General features: G+C 34.5%; 1 protein-coding gene across 1 annotated transcript; it reads right to left on the bottom strand.

Moving 5' to 3' along the window:
- Positions 1-7,052: 7,052 nt before the first annotated feature.
- On the bottom strand, positions 7,053-8,090 carry LOC139867986 (uncharacterized protein At5g01610-like). Its single transcript, XM_071856332.1, has 2 exons — positions 7,607-8,090; positions 7,053-7,264 (listed from the first exon to the last, which is right to left on the bottom strand). The coding sequence occupies exons 1-2, from the start codon at positions 8,066-8,068 to the stop codon at positions 7,220-7,222; spliced, it is 507 nt and encodes a 168-aa protein (XP_071712433.1). The 5' UTR covers positions 8,069-8,090; the 3' UTR covers positions 7,053-7,219.
- Between the last annotated feature and the right edge of the window lie 6,223 nt (positions 8,091-14,313).

Genomic DNA, 14,313 nt, shown 5'->3' with positions numbered 1-14,313 from the left:
AGTTATCTTAAACATATGCACATATATCGGTAACAAATAACTGAAAATACTTTTGCTTTGGACTAAACTAAACTGTTTTACCCGATGAAAGAAAAGAAGAGATGGATCTACACGATGAATCAATTCCATCATTAAAAGGAAGTAAAGTCTTCCGAAAAAGAAACGCGCTTCTTGATTTAGGTCAGGAAGTTGTCGTCCAGACCAGCTGTAGGTTGACGAAAAATCTAGAAAAGTCATCACTAAAATCAGCAGGAAATCCACGGACCTCAGCATTAAACAGGGTCGCCAAGTGGTCAGATTTATCCTAACCATGAGAAGGATTTATCTCGTACAATGGGGGGGCACCATGCAAATTAGCTGGATAAGACTAATGAATCAGATCCCCAGAAAGAATAATCTCCTTAAAAGATCAAAAATCAGCTTTTAAGCCTGATATTACTCAATCCTTGAGATTGACCTTAAAGATTGAGAATTCAAACTCATGGAATTCAATGATATCTAAACTCGAGCTTGAACGAGAAAATATTTTGATCAAAATTACAAACCGATTTGTTTTCTGAAAACCCATTTTTAATGCGTTCATTACCATTGAACGTAAAATCCCAGGAATTCACCTGGAATTCATTAGGTCACCTGAACCAAATCGGGTGTCAACCGTAAGAACGGTGGTTGCATAGCATGGTCAAAGACAGGACCTTGTGCCAGACCGGAAATTATAATGGTGAGCTTTACTATTGCTCCTACAAAGGATAGTAATTGCGTCCGACACGTTATAGACCATAATTAAAAGCATGTCAGGGGACATTGCCTTAACAGTTGCTTGTTCAACGCTTTCCTTTACAACCAGACGGTAGTTTACCGAAAGGTAATATACGGGATAAGTAAACTGGACGTGTTACTTTCCTAATACAAGGTTAGCAAGTGGGTGACACAAAACCATAAGTTTTGAGCTAAAATTTTCAAATATGAAACCCACCAAACCAACAAAAATAATTTGCAAACACCGGTGAAGGGTTATTCCGGAAAACTTATCTAGGGTAAAAAACTAGATTTAATTTTCAAAAGATCAAATGTTTTCATAAAGATCCAATTTCCTTAATGGATCTAAATTTTTATAGTCATGTGAGACTGTAAACCATATCGTTACTACCATTGTTTATACCGCCGTATAGAAGTCACTGATGTACAAAGTGTAAATAATAAAGAAGTGATTCTAGTATTTCAAGACGATATTGCTTGAGGACAAGCAACGCTCAAGTGTGGGAATATTTGATAATGCTAAAAACGAACATATATTTCATAGCATTATTCCCCAAAAAAGACAAGCTTTTAGTTGCAATTGTTCTATTTACAAGTGATATTCGTTTAAATATTAAAAGGTGAAGACAAAAGACAGATTCGACGAATTGAAGACGCAAACGACCAAAAAGCTCAAAAGTACAAAATACAATCAAAGAGGTTCCAATTATTGATAAGAAACGTCTCGAAATTACAAGAATACAAGATTCAAAACGCAAAGTACAAGATATTAAATTGTACGCAAGGACGTTTGAAAATCCGGAACCGGGACCAGAGTCAACTCTCAACGCTCGACGCAACGGACTAAAAATTACAAGTTAACTATGTATATAAATATAATATAATATATAATTAATTATATTAATTATATATATATTATATTTATAAAATAAATCGTCGGCAAACAAAGAGCCAAATGTGGGTGAGCTGTAAAAATGATCTTCGCGACTCGCGGAGTTTGAAGAAGAAAAGGGCCGCGAGTCGCGGAGCCTCAAATATTGAAACTGCCTATAAAGCTCGCGCATTCTGATCGTAAAAATCATCCAATATATCCATCCATCTATATACGTTATATTTATATTTATAATTTATATTTTAATTTTAATTTTAATTTTAATCCTAATAATAAGGGTATGTTAGCGAATGTTGTAAGGGTGTAAGTCGAAATTTTGTCCGTGTAACGCTACGCTATTTTTAATCATTGTAAGTTATGTTCAACTTTTTTAATTTAATGTCTCGTAGCTAAGTTATTATTATGCTTATTTAATCCGAAGTAATCATGATGTTGGGCTAATTACTAAAATTGGGTAATTGGGCTTTGTACCATAATTGGGGTTTGGATAAAAGAACGACACTTGTGGAAATTAGACTATGGGCTATTAATGGGTTTTATATTAACTAAACAATACCTTGTTAATTTAATATACAAACTTATAATTCGACGTATTTATATATAACCACTTACGCTTGACTGGGTACGGTGGGCGGGATATCTATAAATACCAATAATTATTCATTTTACCGGACACGGAACTGGATTAATAGTTAATAGACTTGTTGAAACAGGGGTGAATTACATTCAAGGATAATTGGTGTAATTGTTAACAAAGTAGTAAAACCTTGATTTACACGCAGTCGATAACCTGGTGTATTCATTAAATAAAGTATTAAAACCTTGTTACAATTCGAATCCCCAATTAGTTGGAATATTTGACTTCGGGAATAAGAATAATTTGACGAAGGCTTTCGCTCTTTATATTTATGACTGATGGACTATTATGGACAAATCCGTATGGACATATTAAATAATCCAGGACAAAGAACAATTAACCCATGGGCATAAAACTAAAATCAACACGTCAAACATCATGATTACGGAAGTTTAAATAAGCATAATTATTTTATTTCATATTTTATTTCCTTTATTTTATATTTAATTGCACTTCTAATTATCGCATTTTATTTATTGTTATTGTATTTAATTGCACTTTAATTTTCGTACTTTTTAATTATCGCAAGTTTATTTTATCGCACTTTTATTTATCGCAATTTCATTATCGTTATTTACTTTACGCTTTAATTTAAGTCTTGTATTTATTTTTAATATTTTACATTTGGTTTTAACTGCGACTAAAGTTTTAAAATCGACAAACCGGTCATTAAACGGTAAAAACCCCCCTTTATAATAATAATATTACTTATATATATATTTGTATTTTTATAAAAGTAAACTAATATAGCGTTAAGCTTTGTTTAAAGATTTTCCCTGTGGAACGAACCGGACTTACTAAAAACTACACTACTGTACGATTAGGTACACTGCTTATAAGTGTTGTAGCAAGGTTTAAGTATATCCATTCAATAAATAAATAAATATATTGTGTAAAATTGTATCGTATTTAATAGTATTTTCTGCTAAAATTTAAAAGCTATTTTATATACACCTCGCACGACATCATAGCACAACTCAATTAAGGGTTGTAAGTAGTTTGATGAACCAAAGTTACATCAAGATCTTAGATCCGACACATACATGAGTTTTAATAGTAATATTAAGTTACAAACTTGAAAGTAAACTAAGTAAACAAGATCTTAAGTTGTTGAACTTAGATCTTAGTTAGATCTTAAAGATCCTAGACTAGAAAGTCTAGATCTAGTGTTCTTAAGTTAGATCCTAAGTTACAAAACTTGGATCTACACTTTAATGAAACCATAAGTTATGAAACTTAGGTTTTCATCTTGTAAAATGTATATAAGCTTATAAGCTCTTGTTTACAACAAAATTGGAAGACCATAAGTTATAGAAACTTAGATCCAACATAAGTTTATGAAGTTATAACTAGAAAGTTATACTTCCATGTTCTTGAACTTACAAAGTTTAATTTTTTTTTCAAGAAATATGAGATCAAGTTTAACTAGTAATACTTGACCAAGCTTACAAAATCACGAATTTAAAGTACGTAAAATGAAAAAATAAACTAAGGTTACAAGTATTATGTTCATGTTTGTTTCATACTTAAGAAGATTCAAATTAAAGTTTGGATCCTAGGAAAGTAAACTTTAAGTCTACAAAACATGAACACAAGTATGATTATAAAGCTTATGAACTTTAAATCTTATAACATTTTAAGTGTAGAACCATAAGTTATAGAACTTAGATCCTTGTTCTTGGTTCTTCATCAAACAAAGATGAAAGTAACCAAGATTACATGAAGATACAAGTTAGAAAACTTGATCTTTAACAACAAACAACAACAAACAATCAAACAAGTAGCAAAACAAGTAAATGATGATGATATGTTTCGGTTTTCTTTAAAGGAAAAAGGAAGAAAGAAAAGATATAATGCTTACAAATTTTAGAGAGAAAGTTGAGAGGAAATGAGTGTAAGTATGTGTGTGTAAAAGTGAGGTTCAATACTAGTGTATATGTAACAAAAATTGGAAAAAAAAGAACTCCCCATCACCTAGCCAAAAGCCGTCGGTTTCAAGGGCTCAAAGGGGAAGGTCAAGTTGCTACTTTCAAGTATTGGGAGATGGTGTAAGCTCAAAATGGATTAAAGTTAAATTACATGGGAAAGAGGTGTAAGCATGCTTGTGACAAGTCTCCTCATTCACTTAATTAATCTAGCTTAAGCCTTAATAAGTTACTAGTAATATAATGTGCTCACAACTAGTCCATTAAGAGAAGTAGAGTGGGCTTCTAAGTCCATGTCCATTAATAAAGGCTCAAGTCCAAGTATGTAACAATTAATTAAATAAAGTTCAAGTAATTAACTAGTTACATTAGTTAATTAAGAATAATTAATAATAAATAATCATGAACGTAAATAATATTCGAAATATTATTCGTGTAAAGTACGTGTGTCACAAAGACAAGTCAGGACATGGAAAGTCAATTACGGTAACAAGTAAAATGTATAAGCATACGTTTATTAAAGCGCAAGTATTAATAATAAATATTAATAAATATAAGTCCTAAAATCCAGAGTCGTTACAACGACCATCAACAAAAACTTCAAACAGGATGTGGAAGCACCTCTCTCGATACGGGAGCCACCTCGCCAACCGAGACACAAAGATCGCAAAACATGAGTTCCTTCTGGAGGTGTTTGCACCATTGTATAAATATGGTTATAATCATTAAAATTAAGGTAGTGAGTAGGCTTATAATTATTAGAAGCTTATTTTAGGATTTTTAGGAGCATATTGTTTTTAAGTAGAGCTTATGATTTTTAGGATCTTATTGTTTTTCAGTTTTATTTGATAACAAAAAATAGACCTTATGAAAAGTAGACCTTAATAATAAGGTCCTCCCATAAAGCTTAAAAAATAAGCTCCCGTCTTATGATATGTTATATTTCATAACTACATTTTGAATAGTTATTTAATACTACGTATATATTATGTTCTCCTTTAGTTAATTTACAGCTATAAGTCCAGCTACTTTACCAAACACTTATGAAAATTAATAAGTTTCAGCTTCAAGCTTAAAAACTAAGTTCCAACTAACAATATCAGCTACCAGCTCTAGCTCCAGCTACTAGTTCCTGCTACATCTAGTTTCACCCAAACACACCCATGATAACTTTAATTAAAATAGCGTATTGTGACAATAATATGTATACAGGATGCGTCACATATTCGTTACTGTTGTATATCATTAGACCAATTTCAGAGGCACGCCCTCCACCATGTCATGCTTGCCTACCTCGGAGGGCGCCGTTAGCATTCATGCCGCCCTGGGCCGCCCTTCCACGCACACCTTCACTTCGCCTTGCAACTTTTCTTCCCCTAGCATAACTGAGGACGAGAATTATGGGGCCTTTCAACTATAATTGTGATTTCCCTTATTTATTGTATGAGTACTGAAAGTGAAAGTAGAAGACAAAAATTAAAGAGAAAAATAGATATGGGTTAAGAGAAAAATGAGGAAGAAGATAGAGTTGAGATTTTGATTTTATTTATTTATCTATTATTTATAAGTGGGCCTGCTTTTCTTTGAAATTACATGTATACATATGTTAAAAAGTGGACTTAATTAATTAATTAAATAAATAATACAGAGTAACTATAAATAATACTAGTAAAAGTTATCTAGTCAGTAGCAATTGGATTTAACTAGTTATCGAACCCTCGCTTCGCGCCGGGGGTTCGGTTTTCAATGTATTTTATTTCGTTTAGTAAAATTATTTTGTGGCTAACGATGATGTCGTTGAAGTGCAACTCGAGTCGAACTAAAAGGTATAACCCGTGAGAGATTTAAATGTTATTTTAAATTAACAATATATGTGCATCTCCGCGTTTCGCTATGGAATTGTCGAATTTTAAAAATTTAACGCAAAATCAACGTGTATGAAAAGTACCCCAAATATTTAGCGTTTTTTAAAAAGCGCCCGTTTTGCGTATAGCTAGTGACACTGTGTTCCTAAAATTATTTCGAGCTTAACGATGGTGTCGGGAAAATTTAACTCGTTGCGGGCGAGAAGATATGACCCGTTGAATATTTGGATGGAGTTTATTTAAGATTTTTTATGAAAATGGTTATTTGACACTTTATTCCCCTGTTTGGGGGGTAGATTTGAATTTTTCAAAAAAGTGTGGGGGCTTTGTTGGTAATATGAAATTTAGTTAAAATAAAAAAAAAGAGTGAAAAGTCAAAAATATCCCTGGTTACTATTCATAACTTTTGTCTATTAGCTAATATGTAAATTAATTAATTAAATAAATAATACAGAGTAACTATAAATAATACTAGTAAAAGTTATCTAGTCAGTAGCAATTTAAGTAACATGGATAATAATAATAATAATAATAATAATAATAATAATAATAATAATAATAATAATTTGAGGAAGTATGTCATGATTGACAATGTTGTGTTATGAGAGTGTTATGTGAGGAAGTGGTGCAGAAGTAGAAAAGAGAAAATTGATGTGGCAATGAGGAAGTGTTGAGGAAGGTGTCATGGTTGTGATTGATCTTATGTTAACTTTCAACCATCTAATTCATTAATTTATTTTTATTTTTGTGTTCTTTATGGTTGGCTTTTTAGTCCATTGTTGGCAGGCTTCGACTGGATAATAATATGTATCGGTCAACACTTTCTTTCTTTTTTAACAACGAGTCTTTTATAAATACAGTAGCATTTTTAGTACGAATGTTTTTAAGTCCATTTGCATTATGGTAAGTTTAATTTTAAAGCTTAATTAGCATTGTTCATTTCGTACGTTCCTAACGTCTAAATCTTCAACTAACAAAGTGAACTATAACCAAACTCAACGAGATTATTCATCATGAAACATACAACAAGACCAAATAATACATTGCTTAGAACAAGATCGGGACTTATGCCGTTTATTTGTACACACAATCTGATAACAATTGCCCTCGGGCTTAATTCACGTATACAAAATCAAAACCTCTAGTTGATGATCACTTTATCGACTTGTTCCGCGCTCAATGGAAGCTGTAATACAACAATTCGAACATTAGTTAGACCACATTTTATAAATTATTATTAGTTTACCAAATAATTGGACCATTTTTGGCATCTTACTATTAGTATTATATTATTATTGTTATAGTTTTTTTTTTTTTTTTTTTGGTTTTTTTTTTTGTTTTTTTGTTTTTTTTTTGTTTTTTTTTTTTCAATTTGAGAAAGTAATAAACATTTGTGTAGCAAAAGGGTCATCGGTTTAATTGTATCGAAATGTCCCTCTAACTTTGAGATTATGAGTTTTTTTAGTTTGTGTTGCTTGTGTAAGTTGAATTTCCAAAAATTAGTCGTTTGTGTGGAGATTATACATACCGGATTAATAAGGTTGTATCGATGATTGCAGTTGGCACCAAGTGAGTTAGCTTTGCAAGTTGGAATGGTTTCGAATTCAGCAATATCAATATTAACTTTGACAAGGCCAAGAGTAAATTGTAGACTAGCGGTATCGACTTTAATTTCATCGACAGTTAACCAAAACCACAATGATTGAGCCTTAAGGCCTTTCAACTCGGTAATATGACCATAGCTGATCTTTCCGGTGATCTTAGTGTCAAACGAAACAAGGTAATCGTACTTAACAGTACATGATTTCTCAAGGTAAATTTCAAAGGCACCAGTAACTTCGTCTGCAACGTAAGATGTGACTGAATCTGGTAAGATACCGACTGGAAATCCGTACTGGGTGAGGATTTCGTAGATGGTAGGGATCGCAGAGGCCGAAGCCGAGAATGCGAGTAGGGCTAGGAGGACTAGAGATACATGAGAAGTGACCATGGCTGTTGTAGTATGTATGTTTGTTTTGATATGTGAGTATGTGATCTTAAAGGCACGGAGACGGTTTATATAGCCAAAATAAAGTGGTCCTACTTTAATAACTAAAATAAAAAATGTTGCACTTGTAAAAAATTACAAATTGTTAGTTTTGGCTATTTCACTTTTGAGTGTCTGGTTTCTACATTATTGAATCAACTATTACTAAACAATAAATAGGTTTAAACTGAAACATCTTTATTGATTTTATTGTTATTATTCCATAATTACATATTAAAAAAGCGCAAATAGCCTAAAACAGTAACATAAGTTACCAAATTTTTCATAAAAAGCAACATTAAAAATTTCATGTTCAAAAAGGATTGTAAATTTAAAATCGATGAAAATTAAGGTAATATTAACCTTAAAACCTAGATTGTGGATAAGTCGGGTTGAAATCAATGTAGGAATACCTAAATAATAATATTTTAATTAATATGTGGCATGAAAAATAAACAAAGTCAAAGAATCGGATGGTCTAGAGCACACATAGGGTTTAAATCTTGAGAAAATTGTTTGAAAATGTATTAAACTTTCACTAAATTCATATTTTATGCATCCGACTAACACATCCACCACCACCATCATCATCACCGCTACCACCACCATCATCATCACCACCGCGGAGATCTGAAACTCCTGATGATGGTGACGACCTGATTATGATGATGGTGATGACGAACTGATGGAGAAAACTTATATCTAATCGAACTGATGATGATGGTGGTTCCCGTAATGCAATTCGGGTTTCCTCCCGAACACGCGCGTGTGTGTGTGTGCAAATGTTGAGTGTTGGTGATAATATCCAATTACGACGATTTGTTGAACCCCTTAGCATGACACTTTACATATCTGAACCATGGCGACGATTCTAAACTTGTTTATGAAATGGGTTTGAGATTTGGTTTTACACATATGACTTTTGTTTAGAAAATTATTATTGTGTTGGTATATGTAGATCTATGAATTTGGATATTGATATATAAGTAGAAGTGTACTGACGTTTTTATCTTTGTTTTGGTTATTAGTCGAAAGAACCAAGTGATTTTGTATTTCATGTGAGTTCTAGGGTTTTTTGTTTTGTTGTTGTTGTTGTTGTTGTTGTTGTTGTTGTTGTTGTTGTTGTTGTTGTTGTTGTTGTTGTGAGGTTCTAGTTGAAGTCATTGCTTCCGTACATGTTGATTTAATAATGCCATGGTATATATCACTTGTGTATCTATTTATAAGTTGAAAATTTTTTAAGAATCACTACAAAAAAATGTTGTATTTCTAACGATTATTTTTTAACGTTTGCTACAAGTGTTAAGAAATTTTCCATTTTCTAACGCTTTTGCTAGTTTTTTTTTTTTTTTTTTGAAAAGCAAGCAAGGCAAATTAGATATATAAACAAATGATACAAAGAGGTTCGTATCACCACGAACTAATTTACAAATATACATGATGCTACGAAAGCAAAACACGAGAACGAAACCTAATCAGGAATCTATATAAAACAAGCGAAAATTAACCTATCCCCGATCTATTATTTGAGACGTAGAAACTTGGATTTATCATCCATTGGTGCCAATCTAGTGAGTATTTCTTTTTCCTTTTGGAGATCCATCCGAAACAAACGCTTTGAATTTCGGATAATATCCCGCTACATGACCATTCTTTCTTTTTGAAGATTTTGTTGTTTCTTGCCTTCCATATGGAGTAGCAACTAGACCACTTTACCGCTTCCCATAGTGCTTGCCCCGTTTTTGAGAGTGAGGGGAATATGGAATCATTGTAAAGAGGGTCTAGATCGTTAATCTTGTCTTCGGGAATGTGCCACCACCTAAGAACACTTTTCCATACGTTTTTGACCTCTTCATAATTTGTTAAAATATGTTCAACGGTTTCGACTTCATTACCACACAATGGACATAGAATAGTATCCAAATCAATCTCTCGTTTGTTTAATTCTAGCCGAACCGGAATTCTTTTTAGCTTTGCCCGCCAAACGAAAATTGAGACTTTTTGCGGGATTGCGATGTTTCTGATAGTTTCGATCGAAGTTGAACCTGTATGAAGTTTTTGCTCGTCAATCAATGCCGCGAGTTTTTTGGTAGTGAAAATTCCAGTAGAGTCGAGACCCCATGAGATCTTGTCCACTGTATTCGGTTGGAGGTTTATCAAGTCCATCAAGGTTGTTAATTCATACAGTTCACTCGTTGCTCTACCTCTAGGAACTCTTGACCAATTCCAAAGGTAGGATCGAGAGTTATCAGGGGCCTCGAGTCTACCCTGCACTGTTATATCTTTATTAACTTCCAAGGAGAACAATATGCTGAATTTGTCTTTGAGTGGAATAGGACCGGTCCACGAGTCAAGCCAGAAGCGTGTTGAATTTCCGTTTCCAATCTCTATGTGAAAAGAAGAAGAAAACGGAACATTTAAGCTGTCGACTTTGAAGCCTGCTTTCACTATATTGCACCAAGTAGTATTGACACCTGAGACTAGCGAATGATTAGCATCTCCCAAACCCCCACCCGAACCGTAAATGCTGCTGATAATTTTAGCCCATTGGGAATTCGGGTTGGATTTAAATCTCCACCACCATTTGCCCAATAGAGCTAAGTTTTTTGACTCGAGTGAGCCAATATTTAAACCCCCCGACCCGTATGTGTTAAGAATTTTTTCCCATTTAACCCAAGAAAGTTTTTTCCCAACCCCGTTACCACCCCAAAAAAATTTGCACCTGATGGATTCGAGTAGCTTGGTCACATTAGCCTGGGTGCGAAACAAAGAGAAGAAATACAATGGCAAACTACTGAGTACCGACTTCACAAGAGTCAATTGACCACCGAATGAAACTGTTCTTGCTTTCCATTTCGATAATTTCTTTTTGAATTTGTCGATAACCGGGGTCCAAGAGGTAGCTTTGTTCATTTTTGTGCCAAGTGGGATGCCTAGATAAGTCATCGGTAATGAATCGAATGCACAATTAAATCAGGCAACCATCGAATCGATATCATCTTTTGAAACTCCAATACCATAGAGTTTGCTTTTTCCAAGATTAACTTTTAAAACCGACATCTCCTCAAAATCAAGTCTATTTAAAGGGTCTTTGTCATCAATTTTTACACACACTTCAATTCACTTCTTTCTCTCTCTTTCTACAATATTAGTCATACTTTCAAGGTCTTCGACTCCGTGCGAGAAACCTAGTACCTGGAGAAGAACGTTGAAGATTGTATTAGGAGCAGTCTGGAGTTTGAAGTTGTCACTTTTGTAGTCGGAACTTGTTTAATATACTGGTACTTCTATCTTTTATATTTATATAATGTCTTCTATTATTATTCTTTGTGATATTGTTGCTATGATTAGCGAGTAGTTATGTAAGACCCAAATATTTATTGTACATAATGTATTTATGGTGTACGATGCGTGTATGAAGTGTACGTGTTGCTTGCTCGAACGTCGAAGGAAACTGGACGTTGTCCGAAGTGACAAGGTGTGTACGTATCTTTTCAACCCCAAATAAAGTTTGAGTTGATGTTTCAAAGCCTTACCATTGGATAGAATATCTTATTATGTTTCCAACGATATTTGATTCATCGAAAATGGAGTTACGGTCGAAAAGTTATGGCCAAAACAAGTTGCTGAAACCTGTTTTGGGCTCGACCACAATTTCCAGTTATTTGGAGCGGCGCTCCACCTTCTGGCGCGGCGCGCCGATTACTGCAGAGGCAATTTTCAGCCTTTTTAAAAGGTTTAAATGAGGGGTACTTTGGTCTTTTCAATTAGGGTCGGTTTGGGGTCATCAAGACTGACCTAGAACTCCATTGGAGCTCATTTCTCACCCACACAAACACTCCCATCCTCAAACCCTAGAGAGAGATTGAGTTCTAGTGAGAGAGAACTCCATTTGGAGAAGAAGGAGGTTGTTTCGGGTCAAACCTCAAGCATTAAAGTTGTTCTACTTGTCAACGGCATCATTTTGGCGGTATTGGTAAGTTCTAACTCCGAATTTCATTGTTGATTTTGCTATTCAAAGTTAGGGTTTGAACTTGATTTGTTGATAAACCCATTTAGACTCATGAAGTGGGTTTAGTGATGCTAGTAATCGGGTTTATTGTTAGTGTTGGTGGATTTTGGGTTGGTGAACAAATTAGTTATGTTTAGAACTTGAATTTGGGTTTAATCACTAGGTTTAGTGATTATGGAAGTATTGGAACCCATTTAGGGTTATTTAGTTGACTAATTTTGACTATGGGTCAAAATTAGGGTTTGGTGACGGTTATGACCCAATTGTCGATTTAGTAAGGTTTATAAACTTAAAATGGATTAAGTTGAAGTATAAAACCGAGTTAAATATGTTTTGGTGTCAAAACTTGCTAATGGCGTGTTATTGACTTCTTATGGGTCAAATTAGGGTTTAAGTGTCTTTATGGGAAAGATAGGTGTTTAACACCTATGATTGGGTTTAATTGGCGTATTAAGACCATTCTCACTTGTGTTAGTGATTATTGGTTAATTTTGGGCGCGGTTTGTACTTGGAAGTGCATTTGGGTCAAATTTGCACTAAGTGTCAAATTGGGTTGGTTTGTAAATCCAATCTAAGTGTGTTGTTGAATTTGTGATAATGGAATAGGTACTTTCCATTTACGAGTTGCAGATTATTCGGTAGCATTCTTCAAGGCGACAAGGTGAGTGGAATAATTATATGTGTAGGTATATAATGTATCTATTTGTTGTAGCGTGAAATGTGTAGTGTCGAGGTGTTAAGACACCACGTTTCACGTGAAGAGTGTAGCATCGAGGTGTTAAGATGCCACTCGGGTGTAGCATCGAGGTGTTAAGATGCCACCTAGGAGTGTAGTGTCGAGGTGTTAAGACACCACTCCATAAAAATAATGAGTGATGCATCGAGGTGTTAAGATGCCACTCAGGGTGATGTGCCGAGGTGTTAAGGTGCCACCCTAGGGGTTAGTGGTGCGAGGTGTTAAGTGCCCTAACGGATGTTATGAACACCGATGGCATTTTCGAGAGCGCCGTTCCCTTGTACTATTGGTTAACCATGGTTATTTGTGTTGTAAGCGTATTATATTATTCGAGTTATATTCATATGCGGTTGTTATGCTAGCTTGTGGTATTGGAGATTTATAGCTTGTTATTGTGACGATAAGCTAAATGTGTATGCTAGCGTGTTTGCGGTTTGGTGTGTAAGTGTATGCAAGTAGGTATAATTATATATGTATTCGTATAATTATTGCATTCACTATGCTTTGCTTAACCTCTCGTTGTTTACTATTTTTATAGGTTCGGTTTTGAACAAGGGTAAGGGCATCGTTTTGGACTAGAGATCCCGCTTGATGCTAGGGGACGCTTTTGGCTTTAGTAGCTCTTGGAGTTTGACCGATAGTTGGGTAGTTTAATCCCAAACGCCATGCTCATTGTGTAGTTTGGAACTTAAACTTTTTGGTGGTCGAAACTCGTAAATTGTATTAAACTCGTAAAACGGCCGATGTGGGCCTCGCTTGTAAAACATTGATTTTATATTTGAAACAGGTTAGTTTTACATATTTGGAGGTATGGTAAAAAGCGTTTCATCTAAAAGTGTCGGGAACTAGTCAATCTTTTTCGCATTTTGAGACTTTCCAGACAGACCCGAATGGCGCGCCGCGCGGCCATCCTGGCGCGCCGCGCCAGTTCACTGTGCAGCAAATTTTTTTTATTTTGTATTTTCACGTGGTTTGTTCGCGGGTTGGTTTGGGTTGTTACAAGTGGTATCAGAGCATGGTCTAAGGGATTTAGGTGACTTGAGATAGGCGCCTAGACTTAGACTTTTTGTGTGCGCGTTATGCGGGACTTGTAGGACTTTGAGTCGGAACGGGATTGGTTAGTGCATAGGTTTATGTGAACTAATCATGTACTAATTGTTTGTGTTGTGTTTAGCAATCATCAAGCGAGATAGACGTTGTACTAGCGAGTTAACGCGACGTGCTCGCGTAACAACGACTAGCTACCGTTGTTACGGGTGCAAATCATGTTAAACAAGCAATGTACAACGATTGTTGAGCAAGATGGGGTAGTGTGGTATATGTATATATATATATATATACATACGTGTTATATCTTTTCGTTCCATTGGTTAATCTATTTCATTTCTTAAGAATGAAGACGGAAGATGAATACGGAACTGAAGGGCCTACTCATGAAAGGAAGGGCGAGTTAGCGGTAAT

This window comes from Rutidosis leptorrhynchoides, chromosome 1 (genome assembly GCF_046630445.1).
Source record: "Rutidosis leptorrhynchoides isolate AG116_Rl617_1_P2 chromosome 1, CSIRO_AGI_Rlap_v1, whole genome shotgun sequence".
Classification (NCBI taxonomy): domain Eukaryota; kingdom Viridiplantae; phylum Streptophyta; class Magnoliopsida; order Asterales; family Asteraceae; genus Rutidosis; species Rutidosis leptorrhynchoides.
The sequence above is the reverse complement of the archived record's forward strand: the minus strand, read 5'-3'. Positions and strand labels throughout refer to the sequence as shown.

Excerpts from the sequence above, each read along its gene's own strand:
- LOC139867986 (XM_071856332.1), bottom strand. The coding sequence starts at position 8,068 with ATGGTCACTTCTCATGTATCTCTAGTCCTCCTAGCCCTACTCGCATTC. Across the intron at positions 7,265-7,606 it reads GATACAACCTTATTAATCCG|CTTCCATTGAGCGCGGAACA; the intron begins GTATGTATAATC and ends GTTGTATTACAG.